Genomic DNA, 21,361 nt, shown 5'->3' with positions numbered 1-21,361 from the left:
GACGAACTAGTTTTTTCCGTCGGAATTCCGTCGGAATTTCCTCGGTATGTCGGCAGGATTTAAACTATAAATACAAGCACTCCTCTTCCTCTTCATTCACTCCATATCTTCATCCTCCCTCTTACTCTATTTACACACAAATTTGATTCATAAAAAATATGTCTTCTTCAAATTATTTTCGTTCTTGGATCGATCGACCTCATTTGGATCCGAACACGAGATTGCTTACGGAAGAATACCAACGAGGTATAACCGAATTCATGGGGTTAGTTCACCGACAACCGGAAGCAAAAACAGGTATGTTAAGATGTCCTTGCTCTAATTGTAAAAATAGAAAGGTTATTAAAGAGTGGGATGTTTGGACTCATCTATATTTGAGTGGGTTTACACGAAGTTACAAAATTTGGTATCATCATGGGGAAACTGATTATGAACATGGTAGTACTAGTGAACCTCAGCCAGCGGTTAGATTAGAAGAACCAATTAGAACGGATGTAGATTATGGTGTAGGTACTGAGCAGATGGTAAATGATCATTTTAGAGGGGAAGATTTACCCAATGCAGAAGCTAGGAGATTTTATGATATGTTGGATGCTGGAAAGCAACCATTGTACGAAGGTTGCAGAGATGGTCATTCAGCTTTATCATCTGCTACAAGATTGATGGGCATTAAAACAGATTATAATTTGGCTGAAGACTGTGTGGATGCGATTGCTGATTTTGTAAAAGGTATTCTACCCGAGGATAATGTAGCTCCTGGTTCATACTACGAGGTTCAGAAACTCGTAGCTGGTCTTGGTTTATCGTATCAGGTAATAGATGTATGCAGCGACAACTGCATGATTTATTGGAGGGCGGATGAACAGCGGGTTACATGCAAATTTTGTGGAAAGCCTCGTTATAAAGATACGAGTGGAAGAGTTCCAGTGCCATATAAAAGGATGTGGTATTTACCTTTGACGGAAAGGTTGCAGAGGTTGTATCTGTCTGAACGCACAGCGCAACCAATGAGATGGCATGCGGAGCACTCAACAGATGGTGAGATCAGACATCCTTCAGATGCAAAAGCGTGGAAGCATTTCCAATCAAAGTATCCCGACTTTGCGTATGAGAGAAGAAATGTCTACCTTGGATTATGTACTGATGGTTTCAGTCCGTTTGGCAAGAGTGGAAGACAGTATTCTCTATGGCCCGTCATTCTTACACCATACAACCTCCCCCCAAACTTGTGCTTGCGACGAGAGTTTTTGTTTCTCTCGATTCTCGTTCCCGGACCAGAGCATCCTAAGAGATCACTTGATGTGTTTCTTCAGCCACTAATATATGAGTTGCAACAACTATGGGCTCAAGGTGCTGAAACATACGATGTTTCGTGTAAAGAAAACTTTCAAATGCGGGCAGTACTAATGTGGACAATAAGTGATTTTCCAGCATATGGTATGTTGTCTGGATGGACAACGCATGGAAGGCTATCATGTCCATATTGTCAAGATAACACTGATGCTTTCCAACTAAAGCACGGAAGGAAAACGTGTTGGTTTGACTGTCACAGGAGATTCCTACCACCTGATCATCCATATCGTAGGAGTAGGAATTTCTTTACGAAGAACAAGAGGGTGTTTGTGGGAAAGATTTGAAGATACAACTAAGAGATTTTGGTGCAGAAAGGACGCCAGAAGTCGGTGGACATGAGCGTTTTCCGGTAGATGCTGTTGGAGAACTACATAACTGGCACAAAAAAAGTATTTTCTGGGATCTGCCATACTGGGAGGATCATCTGCTAAGGCATAATTTAGATGTCATGCATATTGAGAAGAACTTTTTTGACAATCTCATGAACACGATCCTTAATGTTCAAGGTAAAACAAAGGATAATTTGAAGTCAAGACTGGATTTAGTCGATATATGTGCTCGTTCAGAACTTCATGTTGATGAGAATGGTATGGCTCCTTTTCCCATATACCGACTTGATGCAGCGGGAAAAGATGCGTTCTTTGATTGGATTTCAAACGATGTGGAATTTCCAGACGGTTACGCATCAAATTTGCGTAACTGTATCGACAGAAAGGAAGGAAAGTTTACTGGCTTGAAAAGCCACGATTGCCATGTAATGATGCAGCGCCTCCTTCCGTTCGCCTTCAAGGAACTATTACCACGAAATGTTCATGAAGCAATTGCAGGGATAAGTGGTTTCTTCCGCGATTTATGCACGAGATCAGTGACTCTTGAAGGTATTGAAAATTTGAAGACTAACATAGCCGTGATTCAGTGCAACCTTGAGAAGATATTTCCTCCCTCATTTTTTGATGTTATGGAGCATCTTGTTATTCACCTGGCAAGAGAATTGGAACTTGGTGGTCCTGTGCAGTATAGATGGATGTATCTGTATGAGCGGTATATGTTCCATTTGAAGAAGATGGTGAAAAATTAAGTAGGGTGGAAGGTTCTATAGTCGCACAGATGATCAATGAAGAAACTTCAAACTTTGCCGAGTACTACTTTCCAGCAGAAGTTCAGACCAAAAACAGAAGACCTGCTCGGCATGATGATAGAGGCGAACGGGCAACATATCATGTTACGGTTCCAGACATTTTCACAGACGTTGGACGACTTAGCGGAAAACCAAAGGACCGTCGACTTACTGAGCAGGAGCGCAGTCATTTGCAAACATATTTGCTCACCAACTGCGAAGACGTTCTTCAATATGAGAGGTAAATAAATGAGCTTACAAATTTTTATTTTAACAAGTTGAAATTTAAATCTTAATTAATTACATTATTGTCATCATATACAGGATTTTCATGGCAGAAAAGCGGTTCGAGTATAGATACGCCACAGAGGACGAACTAGAAGAAATGAAGCAGAGAGAATTTACTGGATGGATGTTTACTTATGTGAGTGCTTTAAACAAATTAAAATATATTTTATCACATATTTATACTAATTCACATTTATTGATATAATATATATATATGTGCTATTAATAGGTGTCTGCTGGTTTGGCCAGAGGTGAAACATTTGACGATTGGATACGTGAGATGGTCGTTGGACCAAACTTTGTTGTGAAGTCATATCCGAGATTTTGTACTCGAGGATATGCATTCACAACTCAGAAGAGGAGACGTTCGAGTACGACTTATGATGCTGGCGTTTGTTCTGCATCAGGAGATGATGTATACTACGGACACATACATGAGATTTTGGAAATCAAGTATTTGGGCATGGTTGGATTGCGCTGTACTGTTTTCTATTGTGATTGGCACGACAACACCCCAGATCGAGGTGTGAGAACAGATGCATTTGGTGTTACATCAGTAAATTCGAGGCGAAAGCTGCAATATTATGATCCTTTCATTCTTGCTTCCCAGGCCGATCAGGTAATTAAATGTTAATTATTCAGAATGATTCATCATCATGTGTATTAATTTATAATTTTTCTAAATGTTACAGGTTTGTTATATCAAGTACCCCCGGGTAAGGAACAGAGATGATCCATGGGTTACTGTTACAAGACTCAACCCGAGAGGCCGAGTTCAGGGAAGTTCTGAGCTGGAAGACCCACTACAACCAAGCACATCCGGCAACTGTAGTGCAGCAGAAGATTTAGCTGGAGTTGGCCTTGTAGTCGATTTAACCGACTTTGGAGAGGAAGCCGTCGTTCACGTAGAGGATGAACCAGTGATTGGAGAGTTTCACCAAGATCCAGATTCAGATTCATCTGGTGATGATGACTCGGAAACAGACTACCATTGAACTTATTTTTTTTTTTTTTAAGAAATACCGAGGAAATTCCGAGGAACACTTGATATAACCTCTTTCCTCGGATAATAGTTATTTGGTTTATCTAGCAAGGCAAAGCTGAATACGAATTAAAAGCTACTCAAAACACAACCAAATAAAACGAAGAAACCATGTAAAAGAAATACGAACTCATAATTAAGAAACCTAAAAAAAAACTCAGTTCAAAATTAACAGAAAATAAGACCATAAAACGTTAGAATAGAAAAGAAAATAAAATAGCCGGTGATAGCTCCTACTCCTCGTCTCCTGCTCCAGATGTTCCTGCATCGTTGGGTCTCTTGGACCTCTTTCTTACCCTGTGTGTACCACTCGAACCCGAACCAGAGCTGGATGGAGAGTTGTCCCGATGAACTACATCATCCTTTTGGCAACGACACGGCCTGATACGTGAAATGGCAGCCCAGATCTTGTGTAGCATGTCGTTGTTTGTCTTTATGCTCTGATCTCTCCAATGTTGTTGCTGGCGCGAAGTGGCGTTCGGTGGAAGCTCTTGCAGCTTGTACTGGCTGGAGTCTGATGGGAGTAGCTGATGGGGTTGTGAATCATCTGGAATGGCTTGTGCAGCCTCATCTTGTCCTTCTTCATCAACCACGCCCTTGCCTTTGGTCTGATATTTTGGCGTGAAGAAGGATGGCTTGTCTACTAGTGCGGTAGCAGGGGGTAGGAACTCAACTGCAGCCTCTGAAAGTAGAGCAGTCAGGCCGATCTGAGGCAGGTGGCAGTAGAGTGTTTTCTTCGCTCGGTCCTGGAATACGTAGACGTAAGGACCATCCCGATGGATCCTCGAGTGGGGACCAGCTATGAACTCCTTACTTACTAGAGAAATGACATCCAGGTAGTTCCAAGCAATGTTGTTCGATCTGTCCAGTGCTACCTGCTGGTTCTCGCAGTCTACACCCACATGTCTAAGGATCCGAGTAATCACTGCACCAAATCCACATGCATTGCTCTTGGATTTGGTTACTTTCCCCTTGTATCCTGCTAAGTTTGCGGCCAGCACCGCTCCCATGTTGAAGGCAGTAGCAGGTGGGAATGTAGAGTTTCCAAATGCCGGTAGCAAATGCCTCACACCTTGGTACAGGAGGCACAACTCCCATTGCGTGACTGATGCGGCTGTGGTTGTCCCGTATAGCAATGAGCCAATGAGGCGTGTGGCATATCTCAGTACTGGGCTCCGGATAAGTGACTCCTTTGCCTGAGAAGATCTATAAACCCCTGTGCCAATCGTTTCCCAGAAGTTCAACAGCTCTGAAGTCCAATAAAGACCAGATGTCCTCTCCCCTGCACTCAATCCAAATAGTCCGCAGAGGTCTGTGAAAGATACCTCATAGTATACTTTCTGCACTACGAATGCCAGAAAACCTTCCTGATGGCTATCATCGGGACGGGTGACGTATGCGGATGCTATGAACTGGCGTACCAACTCCGGATAAGTGGGTTCGTTGAGGTTGCATAGTTGGCCTAGACCCATGTTCTGGAACAGTCCTTCAATGTCTGCTTTGATTCCCAATATTGTCATCGTCTCAGGACATGCTAGTTGTGTAGCCGGAACGGCTACCTTCTTCATGTTGTTGTAGTGGGTGGTATCAGACTTATCCCACTTCTTTGGCCTTTGCTTCTCCAGCTGAGACGAACCCTCTTCTTGTGTGTTTTTCTTTGCTGATGTTTTCGTGCGCTTCATTCTCTACAAAATAGAATCATTGCTCTCAACATGGTTATAATCAATTAAGAACTCAAAGCAACATGAAAATGAAAAGCGAAATCGAGTTGTGATAAAAAAAAACCAAATTGAAAAAAATTCTCAATCCCTAAATCATCTCAAATCCTGTTCCAAACTCGTTGATCACAGACAATTGTGTTCTATTCCATGTTTAAACATCTGTTTCATGCATATTTGATCAAGGAATCAACACGGAAATAAGAAATTCACAAAACCCAAAAAATTGCTCAAGAACACGATTTCAGAATGTGGAGATTCGCGGAGTATACCTGTCTTAGGGTGAAGACGAGTGTAGGAATCAGGTAGAGCTCGAAAAATCAAGTGGAATAGAGCCCAAAATTGTTCAAATCGGATGATTATAGAGAGAGAAAGGGGGGGCGAATTATAGGGGAAATCGGAGGGGATGAGAGTTCTAAGGTTTAGATCCAAAAAAGGTCGGGTTTTGCCTTATAATTCTGTTTTCCGAACACGCATCGATCGATGCGTTTTTGTTCTATAACGCATCGATCGATCACATTCTTACGGCCCGGGCCATCTTGGTAATCGATCGATGCGTTTTTGTTCTATAACGCATCGATCGATGCGTTTTTAAAAAAAATACAAGATTTTCCGAGGAAATTCCGAGGAACAATTCAGATTGTCGATCGATCGATGGAATACTCTCATCGATCGATCACAATGTTACGGCCCGGTCCATCTTAGTAATCGATCGATTTGTTTTTGTTCAAAAACGCATCGATCGATGCGTTTTTAAAAAAACATACAAGATTTTCCGAGGGCATTCCGAGGAACAATTCAGATTCTCGATCGATCGATGGAATACTCTCATCGATCGATCACAATCTTACGGCCCGGTCCATCTTAGTAATCGATCGATTTGTTTTTGTTCAAAAACGCATCGATCGATGCGTTTTTAAAAAAACATACAAGATTTTCCGAGGGCATTCCGAGGAACAATTCAGATTCTCGATCGATCGATGGAATACTCTCATCGATCGATCACAATCTTACGGCCCGGTCCATCTTAGTAATCGATCGATTTGTTTTTGTTCAAAAACGCATCGATCGATGCGTTTTTAAAAAAACATACAAGATTTTCCGAGGGCATTCCGAGGAACAATTCAGATTCTCGATCGATCGATGGGATACTCTCATCGATCGATCACAATCTTACGGCCCGGTCCATCTTAGTAATCGATCGATTTGTTTTTGTTCAAAAACGCATCGATCGATGCGTTTTTTTTAAAAAAATACGTTTTGAAACCCCAAACACTAGTTCGTCGGAATTTCCTCGGAATATTCCGAGGAAATTCCGAGGAAGAAGAGGGTTTCCTCGGAGTTCCCTCGGAATAATCCGAGGAAATTCCGAGGAAATAGGGTTTTTAAACCGAAAACAACGTTTTGCCGTTTGAATAACACCTATATAACCCTTATTAAGTGTCTTACGTTCATTATGAAGTCAAAAATTTGTTCCTTACCGTATAATTAACACTTTTCCGATTGTATGAACGAAATCTCGCAACATAAGAGAAACACTTATACCTTTTAATGAACGGTAAAGGGAATACTTTCAATTAGTTTTGAAATTTGTTATTTCATGGTTTATGCTCATGTATACAAAGAATCCTCAATGGTATGCATTACAATTGTATAAGAAATGAAATACGGCAAAAAAATTGATGTTTTGAAACCCCAAACACTAGTTCCTCGGTATTTCCTCGGAATATTCCGAGGAAATTCCGACGGATATTTTACTATCTGTCGGAATTTCCTCGGAATATTTTCATTTTACCGGGCAAATATTTCGCGAAAATTGAAATTAGAATTCCGACGGAATTCCGACGGATAATGTCCGTCGGACCCTAGGTTTTATAACCACGAGCCCCTTCTTCTTCCCCATTTCTCTCTTCTTCCTCTGCGCGACTCCTCTCTTTCTCTCCGGCGATTTCCCCCTGAAATCCGACGATATCTCCGGCGATCTCCCTCTTCTCTTACACAAATCATGTAAGGACCCTATCCCACTCTCTTAGGTTCTATTTGTTAGGTTTTTGTGTAGTTTTGATAGATTTTTGTTAGGGTGATTGGTTAGGATTGTGATTTGGTTGTATAATAGGTTTAGAATTGTGATTTGGTTGAATAATTTGTTTTGTTGAATTGATTTAGAATTTTTTTATAATTTTTTTATTTTTTGTATTTATAAAATCGATTTTTGTATATAAAATCGATTTTTGTATTTTACAAAACGATTTTTCTATATAAATTCGATTTTTTGGATTTTACAAAAAAAAATTTCTATATAAATTCGATTTTTTGGATTTTACAAAACATTTTAAATATCTATAAAACTTTTTTTGTGATTAAATACTATTATTTGAGATTTAAAAATATTTTTCATATATATATATTATTAAAACTATTTTTTTGTAATTATTAAAAAAAATTTATTTATTAAAACTATTTTTTGTTTATTAGAACTATTTTTATATATTTATTAAAAAATTTAATATATATAAATCTTTTTCTGTGATTAAATTATTTGGGATTTTTTTTTTAATAAAAAAAATTAATTTATATATTTCTGTATTTATTAAATATATTTTTTTAATTTACAGGTCTCATGATGATCAGACCCGGCCTCGACAGCGTCGTGGTCGTGGTGGTACGGGGAGCCAGTCTCGGGATTCCAGCCATTTTCAGGATTCCCCTTCGCCCCACAGCTCCAACCATACATCTCCCTCTGCTGCACCCGCTCATGCTCCTCTCGCTCCCGCTGCTGCATCCGCTCCTGTTCCTCCGGGTCCTCCGGGAGTGATGAGGGTTGCGGAGTTGGTTCAACAGCCCGGTCGTGACCATCTTCCGTATCTCACTCCGTATCCACATGGACGGGGTCAAACATGGTAATTAAACATTTTTTTTTCTTTAAATTTGGATTCATTATTAACCGTTTGTTCTTTTAATAAGGTTCAACCGATCCGGGAACGGAATCAGCGCATGGATCAACCGTATGATGTACTCGGCCCTCGACAGTGGACATCCGACTTTCACTCACTTCCCAACCGACAAGCAGGTTCTGTGGTTTCGTCAGTTTGCGGTAAGTATTCTAATTTTTTACTTATATTTTTAATCTTTAATAAAATTTTCTACTAATTGTGTTTTTTTTTCAGCAAGAGTTCAACTGGAATTCCGATGAGACGCTCTTTATCTATCACCACTTCGTCCATAAAGTAATGGACAACTATGGGAAGCAGATCCACGAGTGGAAGAAGAAGTGGGAAATCAATAAGGTTCGATTTAATTTATTAAACAATTTTTTAATTTATTAAACTTTTTCTTTTTTTTTTAATTAAAAGGTCCCAAAGTCGATGAACGACACGGTCTGGAAGGAGTTGTGTGCGCATTGGGATAAGGAGGAGACGAAAGAAACTTCTTCCACCAACTCCACCAACCGCAGGAGCGACCGTAAAGGGAAGGGCATCTACAAGCATAACTTGGGTGCTCAATCTATTGCCACTCTCGGAGATCGCATGGTAAGTTCAACCGCTTTTTCTTCAATTATTTGAGTTTCAGAATTTAAATTTATTGTGCATTTCTTCTAATTTCTAATGTTTCTTTAATTTTATGTTTTTTTCAAGGCGGAAGAAAATGATGGCGAGCCGGTTGATGATCTCGCCCTAATGAGGAGGGCGTATACCAACAAGAAGACCGGCCAGATTGATGACGGTCTTGTGAGGGACGTGGTCGACCTGGTCCAAACTCAGGTGGTAGACGAAGTGTCTCAGCTTCAAACCGAGGATGACGCTTCGACGGCTTCGACCAACTTGTCCCGGTTTCGAATCAACGAAATCGTTGAATCCGTAAGTTCTTTTTTTTTAAAGTTCAATTCATTTATTTCTTGGTTTAAATTTCTAAATTTGGCTTTTTTCTATTCAGTCGGTTCCAAAGAAGAAGGGACGTTTGGTCGGTTTGGGTCGTCGCACCCGGTCGGTTCCTCCTTCTTCTGCACCACCGCCCTTTGTTGATCCAGAAGTACTTACGGCTCAGTTGAAGGACAAAGATGATCGTATATCTTTGTTGGAGACCCAGATGGCGGCTCAACAGGCGGGCTATGAGGCACAGAGGAGGCTGAACCAGCAAATGATGGAGATGATGCAGAGGATGTACCCGAACGAGGTGTTCCCGGACGTGCCAGACCCGTAGTTTTTTTTTTCCCCAATCTCGGAATGTTTTATTTTTATTTGTGAAACTTTGAATATTAATTAATATGATTTCAATTTTACTTTTAATTTCATATTTTCGAATTTAAATTTCAGAAATTTTATTTTTTCAAAAAAATTAATATTTTTTACATTCCGAGGAAATTAATTATATTTTTCACTAGATCGATCGATGCGTTTTTGAACAAAAATGCATCGATCGATCCGTTTTTTTTTTAAAATATAGCGAGGGACATTTCCCTCGGAATTTTCCGAGGGACAGCTCCCTCGGAAAATTCCGAGGAACGGATCCCTCGGAATATACCGAGGGAACAGTTCCTCGGAATAAACCGAGGAAAAAGTCCGTCGGTATACTTCTATCGATCGATGTATATATGTCCAAACACGCATCGATCGATGAACTTCCGAGGAATTATCCCGACGAAGTTCTCCCTCTGTATATTCCGAGGACTTTTCCGACAAACAAGGGATCCTCGGAATTTCCTCGGAAATTTATTTCCTCGGAATTGCGTCGGAAAATTCCGAGGGATTTCCGAGGAAAAAAGAAATTCCGAGGAATTATTTCCGACGACGTGTTTCGTCGGAATTTCGTCGGAATAACGATATTCCGACGAAATTCCGACGATTTTTTCCCTCAGAATCCTTGATGTTTTCTTGTAGTGCTAGTCTATACTATTAAAAAAGAAAAACTCTTAAAAAATCTACTTATGAAAGGTTGTTGGACCCTTTCATTAACTAGCAAATTATTTGGTCTTATCATAATATTTGACTAACAATATATAAGCTAAAATTTCTCTAACAATCTACTCTATTAATTTAGAGTCCTATTTTTTATCTACCATAGTTTTAAATTTTGAACTTTTTCATTTTTAGTACCACGCTTAATATATTACGAGATGCACAAGTTTGTTACACATTATATATTTACACGCTACTTACATAATGAGACTGGATCACTTAAAGTAAACTAAAACCTTATTTACCATAACCATCGGAAATTAATCTAACAAAACCGATACGTTATTAACTATTAGAATAATAATACACTAACTCTGATTTGACTCCATGTCACCACAAATGATCGATCATCTTTGCTTATATTCCAATCTACATATATAAGACCATGTTATTATAGAAGAGTAATACAATAACACGATTAGAAGAAGAAAAAAATATGGTATTTTCTGCTTATTCTCAGATCAATACCTGCGCACATAAAGAAATCAAAGTGTTTCATATTTGGTTCAGCTTGACCCATACAAACATTACCACCAATTTATAGTTCTTAATATGAAAACAAGTCTCATATAAGCTTCAGTCATATTTATTTATAATTCAAAACATAATTGACATTACATATGTTTTCTTTTTTTTTTATATATCTATTTAATCCATGTATTATAAAGGGATACTACAGTTTATATAGATATTTTTTTATTTTTATTTTGATAAATTTTTATATATCGATATTGTAATACCAATTATTTTAATTTCTATTAATTATCAAAGTCTAATTAAATATAATAGAATATCCTAACCTCATTAACAATATATAAATCTAATCTTAACTAACGTACCGTGCAAACAAGATAACCTCTAACAACTTAATTCCTTTTTATCATCAAAATTTTCTTTTTGATCAAAGTAGATTCTTTGTTTTAACTAATGGGCTAATTCCATAGACAATAAGTATAACTATTTTGCAAATATATGCTTCCCAAACGAGTATCTATTATTCTTATATGGGCCAAAAGTTTTCAAAGTTTGAATATATCAAAATTTACATAAATGTCTATCTCTTCCGAATTGTGTTTCAAAAAACAAATTTTTTTGTCAACAAATAACAAACTAAAATACAAACGTTATATACACGTCCAAAACAAAAGTAAATTATTAAAAAGAAAGAAGTTATACAAAAATAAAAAATATAATCTCTTCTCAATAATTATTACGAAAATTAGTACAAATATTATCCGCGCACAGCGCGGATCTTGATCTAGTCTATACTATTAAAAAAGAAAGACTCTTAAAAAATCTACTTATGAAAGGTTGTTGGACCCTTTCATTAACTAGCAAATTATTTGGTCTTACCATAATATTTGACTAACAATATATAAGCTAAAATTTCTCTAACAATAATTTATTACACCACATCTTTTTGAACATGACAAAGTTATACAACATATAAACTTTTATTTATTAGATCATATCACACGACAATGATATACACAATATAGTTTTTATACTTTATTATACTCTTTTCTAAACATACAATATAGTTTATATACTTTATTACACTCTTTTCTAAACATCTATATAGTTCCAAATATTTACAAAATCAAATTTAATACAAACACTTTAACAAACCATATGTAAAAAAATAAAACTATATATTTTACTTTAAATTATTTTTTTATAGTTTAAAATAAAATTTGTTATTTAATATAAGATTAAAAATTATTTAAAAAATGTACAAATCTATACTACTAAATTATGCAAAATCAACCAAGTAAATCTTAAGTCTCAGAAGTTCAACAAATGTAACTCTTATAAAATACACACAAAATATAATAAGAGAGAGTAGGTATGGGCACCGGGTCTTCTGGTTGGGTACGGATCGGTTCCTTTCGGTCTAAGTTTTTCGGATCCTAAACATTTAGGTATTTAAAATTTTCTGGTTCGGATTCCGGTCGATTTCTTTGGGATCAAGGTCCATAATTCAAATACCTTCAAAATACCTATAACTTTTGGGTACGTAACGGTCCAAATTGGTTTGGGGTTTTTAGGACTTGAAAAATATTCGAAGTACCCAAAAATTAAAAAAAAAATACTGAAAACCAAAAAATATCTGAAAACACAAATAAATACCTTAAAAATATTTAAATCCCCAAAAAACCCCAAAGTTTACGATAAATATGTCATGAGGAACCTAAAATACCTAAAAACATTTCTTCATACCCAAATTTTTTAAAAAAAAAATTTAAAAAAATTTGAATTTCACCCGAAACAATAATTGGAAATCTGGATCCGAAACTTAAAAAAAAAATATTCATAATACTGAAAACACATTCGAAATATCAAATACATATCTGAAAAAAACTCAAATATACCTAATATACATAAAACATTTAATATACTTTGAATACCCAACTGGGTCTCGGATAGGACCCGGAATCGAACAGAGACCGCAAGTCGACGAAAAAATCAAATATGTACTTTGCCCTAGATCCAAACCCAAACCACAACTATATTGTTTGGTTGATTTTGGTTTGGTTTTTCGGATCCAGTAAAATATCTAAGACTATAAAGTGTTATATAAGAGTGTACATACAAAATCTTATATAAACAAATTCACAAATTGTATAATTTTAAACGAGTGCCCTTCTTCGATATAATAACTTTGTAACAGAATAATGTATGCCAATTCTAAAATACTGATTCACAAATTTTGTTTATAATCCAATGAAAAGCCCGCGCTTTCGAAGCGCGGATCAAAATCTAGTATAAAGCTTATTTCTTCAAGATTGCTAATTAACATGATTATGACATATGAAACTTAAAATTTTAAAATGGTGACATGTGTTAAACTATTTTATAAATATATATATTAAGAAAATAACACATAGTTATAATAAATTTGAAAGTGACACATAGAAACTTGACTTTTCAAATAATATTATAAAGATATCAACATTCTATCAACATTCTATCAACCTTTATATGTTAAATAGATTAATAAAAATTAACTAAAACATAATATATAATTATTTATTGAATAACAACATCCTATAATTCTATTTAAAATAGGTTAAAAAATCTAAATATAATTAGAATGTTTTGTCAACTAAAAAGATAAAATAAATCAATCATTCTGTTTTTGAAAATAAAATTTCCAGAGTATTTACGCATATTAAATTTGATAAATTTTTGTTATTATTTTTATTATACAAAATTTAATAATTTTCGACCAGTGATATTTAATCAATTTAAATATTTACAATCTATACTTTTAACGTATACAAAGTACCTTAAAATGTAGAAAATATATTTTTGTAAAACAAAAAAAATATAGATCTAGGGAGTATATATAAGATGATCAAACTGTATTAGGGGTATTTTCCTTTATCTCGATACGATCAAGATGTCAATTGTAGGCTACAATTTGTAGCCGCCTCCGAGTCAAAGAAATCACGACCATCGTCATCATTTTCTTCGTTGCCAGATGAGTCGCATGACATTGCATTTAAATGCTTATTCCGCGTTCCGAGATGCTACGACCTAAACCTCTCTTTGGTTTCCAAAACCCTCAGGTCGCTCGTGCGGTCGCCAGAACTCTACCGTTTGCGATCCCAGCTTAAGTCCGTCTATCTCTCTTATTATTTCTATCAAGGCAGATTGTCACGGTCCCCTAGCTACAGCTGGATCACTTTCCGTCCAGGTGATAAGACCACCGACTATCAGTTGGAGCATAGACCTTTGTCGTTAGCGGATGTCCCCATACCTGATCTTGGTGATGCAGTCTCCGTAGGATCAGAGATCTATTTCATTAGTGAAAGAAGCGTTCTCTCCACAAAGCTTGTTGGTTACTTATTTGTGCTTTGGTAACCCGAATGGGTGTGAACTATATACTTGGATAATGATTGAATCGTCATGCTTTCCATAAAGAGTATTTCAATCATATTCCAAGCTTTTGGGTTACACGAAATCCCTTTGTAGGATAAGACAATCAAAGTCTTGTTCTATGCTAAGATACAAGAATAACAAATAAAGTTTTAATGCTTATATGTGTTTTTTCAAAGATGTTTGATGATTTTCGAACAATAAATCTTTCTTTCTCTCTCTTACTAATTATTAGTTTTTGATCTTCAATCTTGTTTTACAAGTTATGATTCAAGTTGTTATTTTCCAATGCCCACAACCCTTTATATAAAGTACTAAGGATTACAATGGTTAGCATCAATAGTTACAATGATTAGTGAAGGGTTACAATCATTAATACCAATAGTTACATTGGTTAGACAAAATGTTGCAACTATTTACCACTAATAGTTACAATCACAAACAATTGCATTTGTTCATCTAAACAATTGCAATGCTTCACTTTAATGGTTGCAAGGATTCACTTAAATATCCAACAATCATCCTCCATTTAAGTGTAATCATAGATTCATTAAATAAATAATACATATATTAAACTCATGCATAAATGAAAATGTTTGAAGAATTGAATTTTCATCTTAGTGTAATACGCATTCCAAATGCCTGAGAATCAGGATGTCCTACGGATTGAATCCCTCAACCCATTTTGAGCACATGAAGATAATACACACATGTGTTTCCATACTACTCTAAGTGTTTACCCGACACTATTATAAGTCATGTGTCTCAATCCATTCATGAATGCATACAAAGCCAAGTCCCAGCTTATTGAAGCGGCATCACTTTACACTCATATATGTAAATACTTTCAGTCATGCACCTGCATATGCATTTTTTCAAAGTATTTATTAAGAATAAAAGTTCAACCTAGCCCTTTCTTATAGGTCCAAGCACATAGTTTGGGATGATATAAAAACAATATGCTTCAACCTTTAACTGTAGGCTTTCCACATTGAATCCAGCCTCAAAGGTCGTATCAGAGGGGAATTGGGTATCCCACCATTAAAGATTTCAAATGGACTTTAAACGCATCCCTAACAAACTTAATAACCAAGTCTCTAGCTAATCATTTCGTCAAATGATATGCTACATTTCTTTCAGACCGAATAAACCCTTATGGTATCACTCCGTGAGTGATCAGCTCACATATTGCGCTATATCAAAGCCAGGTGTCGCGACTTACCATTATACACTTAGTTATAAACCTTAACCAAGACTTTTCACTATCATAGATAGAAACTGGTGATACTATTTCGGCCACAACGGAATCTCGTAAAATAATTTCTTTAGCAAATATTACTATTTACCGGCATATGCTAATATTACGAATTCCTATTCTATAGTCAAATTTTTCATGCAATGAAATTGCACCTCCCCAAGCAAAATATTCAACCACTTATAGAAGAATAATCTTCTATATTTATAATCAACTTGCATCTAAATATCCTTCTACAATCAAAGGAAATCTAACATATAACAAACCATAATTTATGGTTTCATTCAAATACTCGAGTTGTGATATTTCTTGTCATGCATAAGACACAAACTTCACACTCTCATTCTATGGGAGTTCTTATTAGAGAACTTCACGATTGAACTTATTAATAACTTGCTCAATAGAATGAGATTGTGTATAATATAGTTCTTTACTTGTATGTGTGATTCAAATTTCAAGAATCACATAAACCCCCATGTCTTTCATTACAAAGCTTGATGATAATAATGCTTTTGTAAGCTCTACTTGTCTATGGCTAGTGCCAAAGATCAATATGTCATCACATATAAGCAAATGATTGTTCCATTACTAGATTCATCAATTTGTTAAATAAACACTTACCCTAATGGTTTAACTCAAACCATATGATAAGACAATCTCATCAAACATTTGATGTTACTGTCTAGGTGCTTTCTTTAGCCCATTCAAATAAACAAATACATTTTATATTTATTACAAGGCAAAACAAGACCTTTAGGTGGCTTTATATACACTTCTTTCTAAGCCACCGATCCATACCCATGAATCATAGTCCATAGCACCGACCATGAACAATATGTTTTCCACTCATGACGGCTCAGCCTTAACCACAAGTCATTCGCATCTTTTCAGTAACGTTATGTTTGCACTCTTACGGTTACCTGATATTTGCACCCTTTCGGTGAAATTATATCCGCACCCTTTCGGTGATGTTACATTCACCCCTTTTCGGTGATGGTACATTCACACCTTTTCAGTCCCGAACTGTTCGCACTCTTTTGGTCCCGAACCGTTCACACCTTTTTTGTCCCGAACCGTTCGTACCCTTTTGGTCCTGAACGATTCGTACCCTTTCGGTTCTGATCCCTTCGTACCCTTTCGGTCCCGATCCGTTCGTACCCTTTCGGTCCTGATCCGTTCGTACCCTTTCGGTCCTGATCCGTTCGTACCCTTTCGGTCCCGATCCGTTCGTACCCTCCGTCAAAGTTGTGGTTTGACCAAAATAGTATGTTTAAGGTCTCCAATGTGTAACTTATGTTCACCCATTGGGATTCTCCTCTTACCATACTCATCCACTACACCAAGATGCTTGCAAGCATCAACATCGACTTGAACAGTCCGTTTTGCACCTGCCGTGACATGAACCTTCTCAAACGCTATCAATTGTTTGTTCACACCCAGTCCTTTTATCCCGTTTCTCGGAGCCTCGGCAAAGACGAACACCGTGTGTGTTCCGTCGAATTCACCTGTGTTTGATACTTCAACATGGATAGGCATTTTTGGAAACGTTTCGCAGTTGGCACTCCTTGGGTTATGATACATTTGTACTCCTTGGATCACGACACGTTCGTACTTCCTGGATCACGACACGTTCGTACCTCTTGAATAACAATACAATCACATCCTTTAGGTCACGATACACTCGCATCCTTTGGATCACTATGTACTCGCATCCCTTGGATTACGATGCACTCACATCCCTTGGATTACGATATGATCGCACCTCTTCGAAAGTCTACTCTTTGAAGCATTTACAACTTTGATTTTATCTCTCGCACAAAATCATAAGTTATAGTTCACAACGAATATACTCTTTAAGATTGTTGGTTACTTATTTGTGGTTTGGTAACCCGAATAAGTATGAACTATATACTTGGATAATGATTGAATCGCCATGCTTTTCTTAAAGAGTATTTCGACTCTATTCCAAGCCTTTGGGTTACACGAAATCTCTTTGTAGGATAAGACAATCAAAGTCTCATTCTTGTTCTAGGCTAAGATACAAGAATAAGAAATAAAGCTTTAGTGTGTATATGTGTTTCTTCAATGATCTTTGATGATCTTCGAACAATGAATCTTTCTTTCTCTCTCTTTTACTAATTACTAGGATCGGTCCGCCCTTCGGACGGGATATATTTCACTTGTGATCTAGGTTATTATTTTTTTGTATGATTTGTGGTTTGTCTTATAGGTTTGCATTTGCAAACGTGTGTATAATAATAATTTTTGTCTTTTAGAAAATTTTAGCTGAGGAGGGATTATATGTGATAAAATATATTTTGCTTGTTTACAATCGTTGTTTCTGTCATCCAAAAAAATTAATTTTACGATAGTATATATTAGTTAAATTTTATCTACTTTTTTTGTCAACAAATTTTATCTACTTAATTAAATTATTTGTAATGCGTGTTGAATTTGATGATAGTATATAAATGTCCTTTATCTGTAATTCAATGAAAACATCAGAAAACTGAAACTAAAAAAAAATGAAAGATGAATTCATTTTTTAAAAGATGGCTTTTTTTATGTTTATATGAAAGTTATATATATAATAGTTATACTATTATTATTTTATTGAATTAAATTATATTTTGCATATGTCAAATTCAAGACCAGTAAAATTTATTAATTATGTATTTATTCATCTGCGAGTAATAATTTATAGATTTTCTACTATATGTATTATTATTTTTATTACTATTTTGTGTTTATATAATGAATCTCCACGTTATCGGTTAAATAGAGGAAGAACTTCATTGATTGTACAATTTGTTAAGAAAATATATTTCAAACTGAAGCGAACATATAATGGAATACGAACCAGAACTAAATTGTTTCGTGTTAAGAGCATCTCCAAAATTAATTTCAATACTTCAAATATGAAATTTTACATGCTCTAAAAGCAAGTTCAAGACTTTAAATTTTTAAGTTTTGTACGATTCATATTTGAAGTTCTAATGTACAAAATTTCATATTTGAAGTTCTTTACTTTAAAGTCCTTGAAATTATCTGTTTTTCAAATAACATAGTTAACTTTTATTGTTATCACTTTAGTCCATATAATTTTATTCTTATACAATTAAGAACATCTTGCTGTTAACTATAGTATGTAGACTACATCGTTATTGAAGGAAAAAATAGAGCTATGAAACAAACAATGGAGCTCCACTATATTTTGCGAGTTATAATAATATTTCTTGAAAAAAGAGTTCACTTAGTGTACTGGAAGACAATCACTTAATTCCAAAATTCAATAATAATTCTAAATAATCAAAACCCAAATAACCCATAGTTGGAGTGCTCAGTGTTTGCTAGCTTTCTTTGAACTTGGGGGCTTTTTCATCATCAATGGGAGTCTCGGTGGAGGTTATGACTGAATCAGTATGCGTAGGCTATGGGTCTGTGCTGGCTGGATGTCCTTCAATAACTGGAACAGCATCAGATGCCCGTTTGTGTGATCCGAACACTCCATTTCACTACTGTATTTGGGACCACAGAATACAGCAGCCATATAATCAGAAAGTCCACGGTTACTATTCAAATGTGAAGCTTAGTAAATGAGCTAAAGCAGAAAGCTAAGTAACAACAAATCTCTTATTTGGTTATTTTCAAATAAAAGACGTTTTGATAAGATAATTGTGCGCAGCATGAAAGGAGAGACAACGCAAACAACAAATGTACCTGGTCATGCTATTACAGTGATCCTTATCCAGTGACGTACCTAGGGATGAATTGAGAACGTAGCTATTAGTTTCAGATAATGTGACGGATTCAATTTTCTTAACATCACCATACTTGGAAGATGTGGCAGAGGAACCACTCTTTGCTCTACGAAGCCTGCAGTTGGTGTCTTTAATGTGGGAAGTGTGTCACCGATATGGCATTGAGGAATAAATGACCTGCACAGACAGATTAAGAGAGCATGAAAACTGATGTGTTCCTGTTCTTGTAAATGACATTCTCTCTCACTTCATTCTTTCTCTGTCTAAAATGGAAAGAGCCATGGTCCCGACATGCAAAACAAACCTAGTTTACCAGCCATTGTGAACATTTTTGAGCAGGAAAACCTTAGGATCTCAGTCAGCTAAAGCCAAATCTGCCCAAAACCAGAGCAATACGAAACATCAATGGGTTTCAGACTTGATAAGACTGATCAAGAGTCTTTCTACCTTCATTGTTGTTGCCCACCATGAGATATGCTTATGAAGCTCTGAACTCAATCTTTCCATCTCAAATTATCAATCTACAGAGGAAGCTCCATCCATACCTAATTAAATAAGCCCACTAAAAAGGACGGAAAAGATTTTATTCCTGCACGCAAGACAATCAGAGCAGACGATCAAACAACAAAGGATTGAAATGTAATCCTTTGTTGTTTGATCGTCTGCTCAGATATCAGATTTTATTCCTGCACGCAAGACAATCTGAGCAGACGATCAAACAACAAAGGATTGAAAGTTTATCTCCATTGATGGTAGATAAAATCAGATTATTGGGGAGACGATTAACCCTATACTCGAGAAGGAGATGAATGCAAACAACGGGTCAAGTATTTTATCAAAAAAAGAAATAATGGGCCAAGTTTTGTTTGTCTCTCAGCCCAACACATATTGTACAAAACCTAGAAATAATCAAACCGTATAAGCCCATAAGAAAATCAAAAGTCAGCAAAGCTTTTTCATTTACGATGACACATGTCGCGCCGTCAGGAGCCGACTTTCTGACGTCGCATCCTACGTGACTTAACTAGGAGGGAGTAAACCCTTCTTTATAATAATATATAAATTAGTTTTTGATCTTCAATCTTGTTTTACAAGTTTTGATTCAAGTTGTTATTTTCCGTTGCCCACAACTCTTCATATAAAGTACTAAGGGTTGCAATGGTTAGCACCAATAGTTACGATGGTTAGTGAAAAGTTACAACCATTAATACCAATAGTTACATTGGTTAGACAAAAGTCACAATGGTTCATCACCAAAGACTTTAATCACCAATGGTTACAATGGTTTATCACCAAAGGTTGCAACCATTTACCACTAATAGTTACAATCACAAACAGTTGCATTTGTTCATCTAAACAATTGCGATGCTTCACTTTAATGGTTGCAAAGATTCACTAAAATATCTAACAAAGCTTTGGATACTTGATACTCGATCTGGTCATTTACGGACGGCTCCAAGCATGAAAGTGGGTCGGTCGGCAGAGTACAAAGTAGCTGTGGGAGTGGTCGAGGGGAAGATATATGTAATTGGAGGAAGTGATGAAGATAGCCAACTGGAAGTGTTTGATCCAGAAACGCAAACCTGGGACTTCGAAGATGAGGAGAACGTGAAATTTGAATCGGAGTTTAGTGTGTCGATGAAGAAAAAGGTTTATAGGGTGGGCAGAGATGGGAGAGTCAGCACGTATAGTCCGAGAGAAGGTATAAACAATGATGCAACGGAGATGCTAAGTTGTAAAGTGAAGTTCGTGTGTGTGGTAGGGAATGTGCTCTACGCTTGTTTTACGTGTTGCGGGTTAATGTGGTTTAACACAAAGCTCAAGGTTTGGAAAAGAGTGGTTGATCGTGATGGCAAGGATGGGAAGCTAGAAATGTATTCGTCTGCTGCTAAAAAAAATGGAGGAATTCGAGGGAAAGATAGCCTTTTTTTTGGCCACTACCTCATATTGATCGCACGAAGAGTGAACTTATCTGTAAACTGATCGCATT

General features: G+C 36.4%; 2 protein-coding genes across 2 annotated transcripts; one reads left to right on the top strand and one right to left on the bottom strand.

The window, feature by feature from the left end:
- Positions 1–16,849: 16,849 nt before the first annotated feature.
- LOC125587285 (beta-D-xylosidase 1-like) lies at positions 16,850–17,191 on the bottom strand. The gene has a single exon (XM_048757517.1). It carries the CDS (start codon positions 17,189–17,191, stop codon positions 16,850–16,852), a length of 342 nt encoding a protein of 113 aa, XP_048613474.1.
- A 3,641-nt stretch (positions 17,192–20,832) lies between these two features.
- Positions 20,833–21,354, top strand: LOC106393559 (putative F-box/kelch-repeat protein At2g41360). Its single transcript, XM_013834249.3, has one exon. The coding sequence runs from the start codon at positions 20,833–20,835 to the stop codon at positions 21,352–21,354; it is 522 nt and encodes a 173-aa protein (XP_013689703.3).
- Positions 21,355–21,361: the final 7 nt, after the last annotated feature.

This window comes from Brassica napus, chromosome C5 (genome assembly GCF_020379485.1).
Source record: "Brassica napus cultivar Da-Ae chromosome C5, Da-Ae, whole genome shotgun sequence".
Classification (NCBI taxonomy): domain Eukaryota; kingdom Viridiplantae; phylum Streptophyta; class Magnoliopsida; order Brassicales; family Brassicaceae; genus Brassica; species Brassica napus.
The sequence above is the reverse complement of the archived record's forward strand: the minus strand, read 5'-3'. Positions and strand labels throughout refer to the sequence as shown.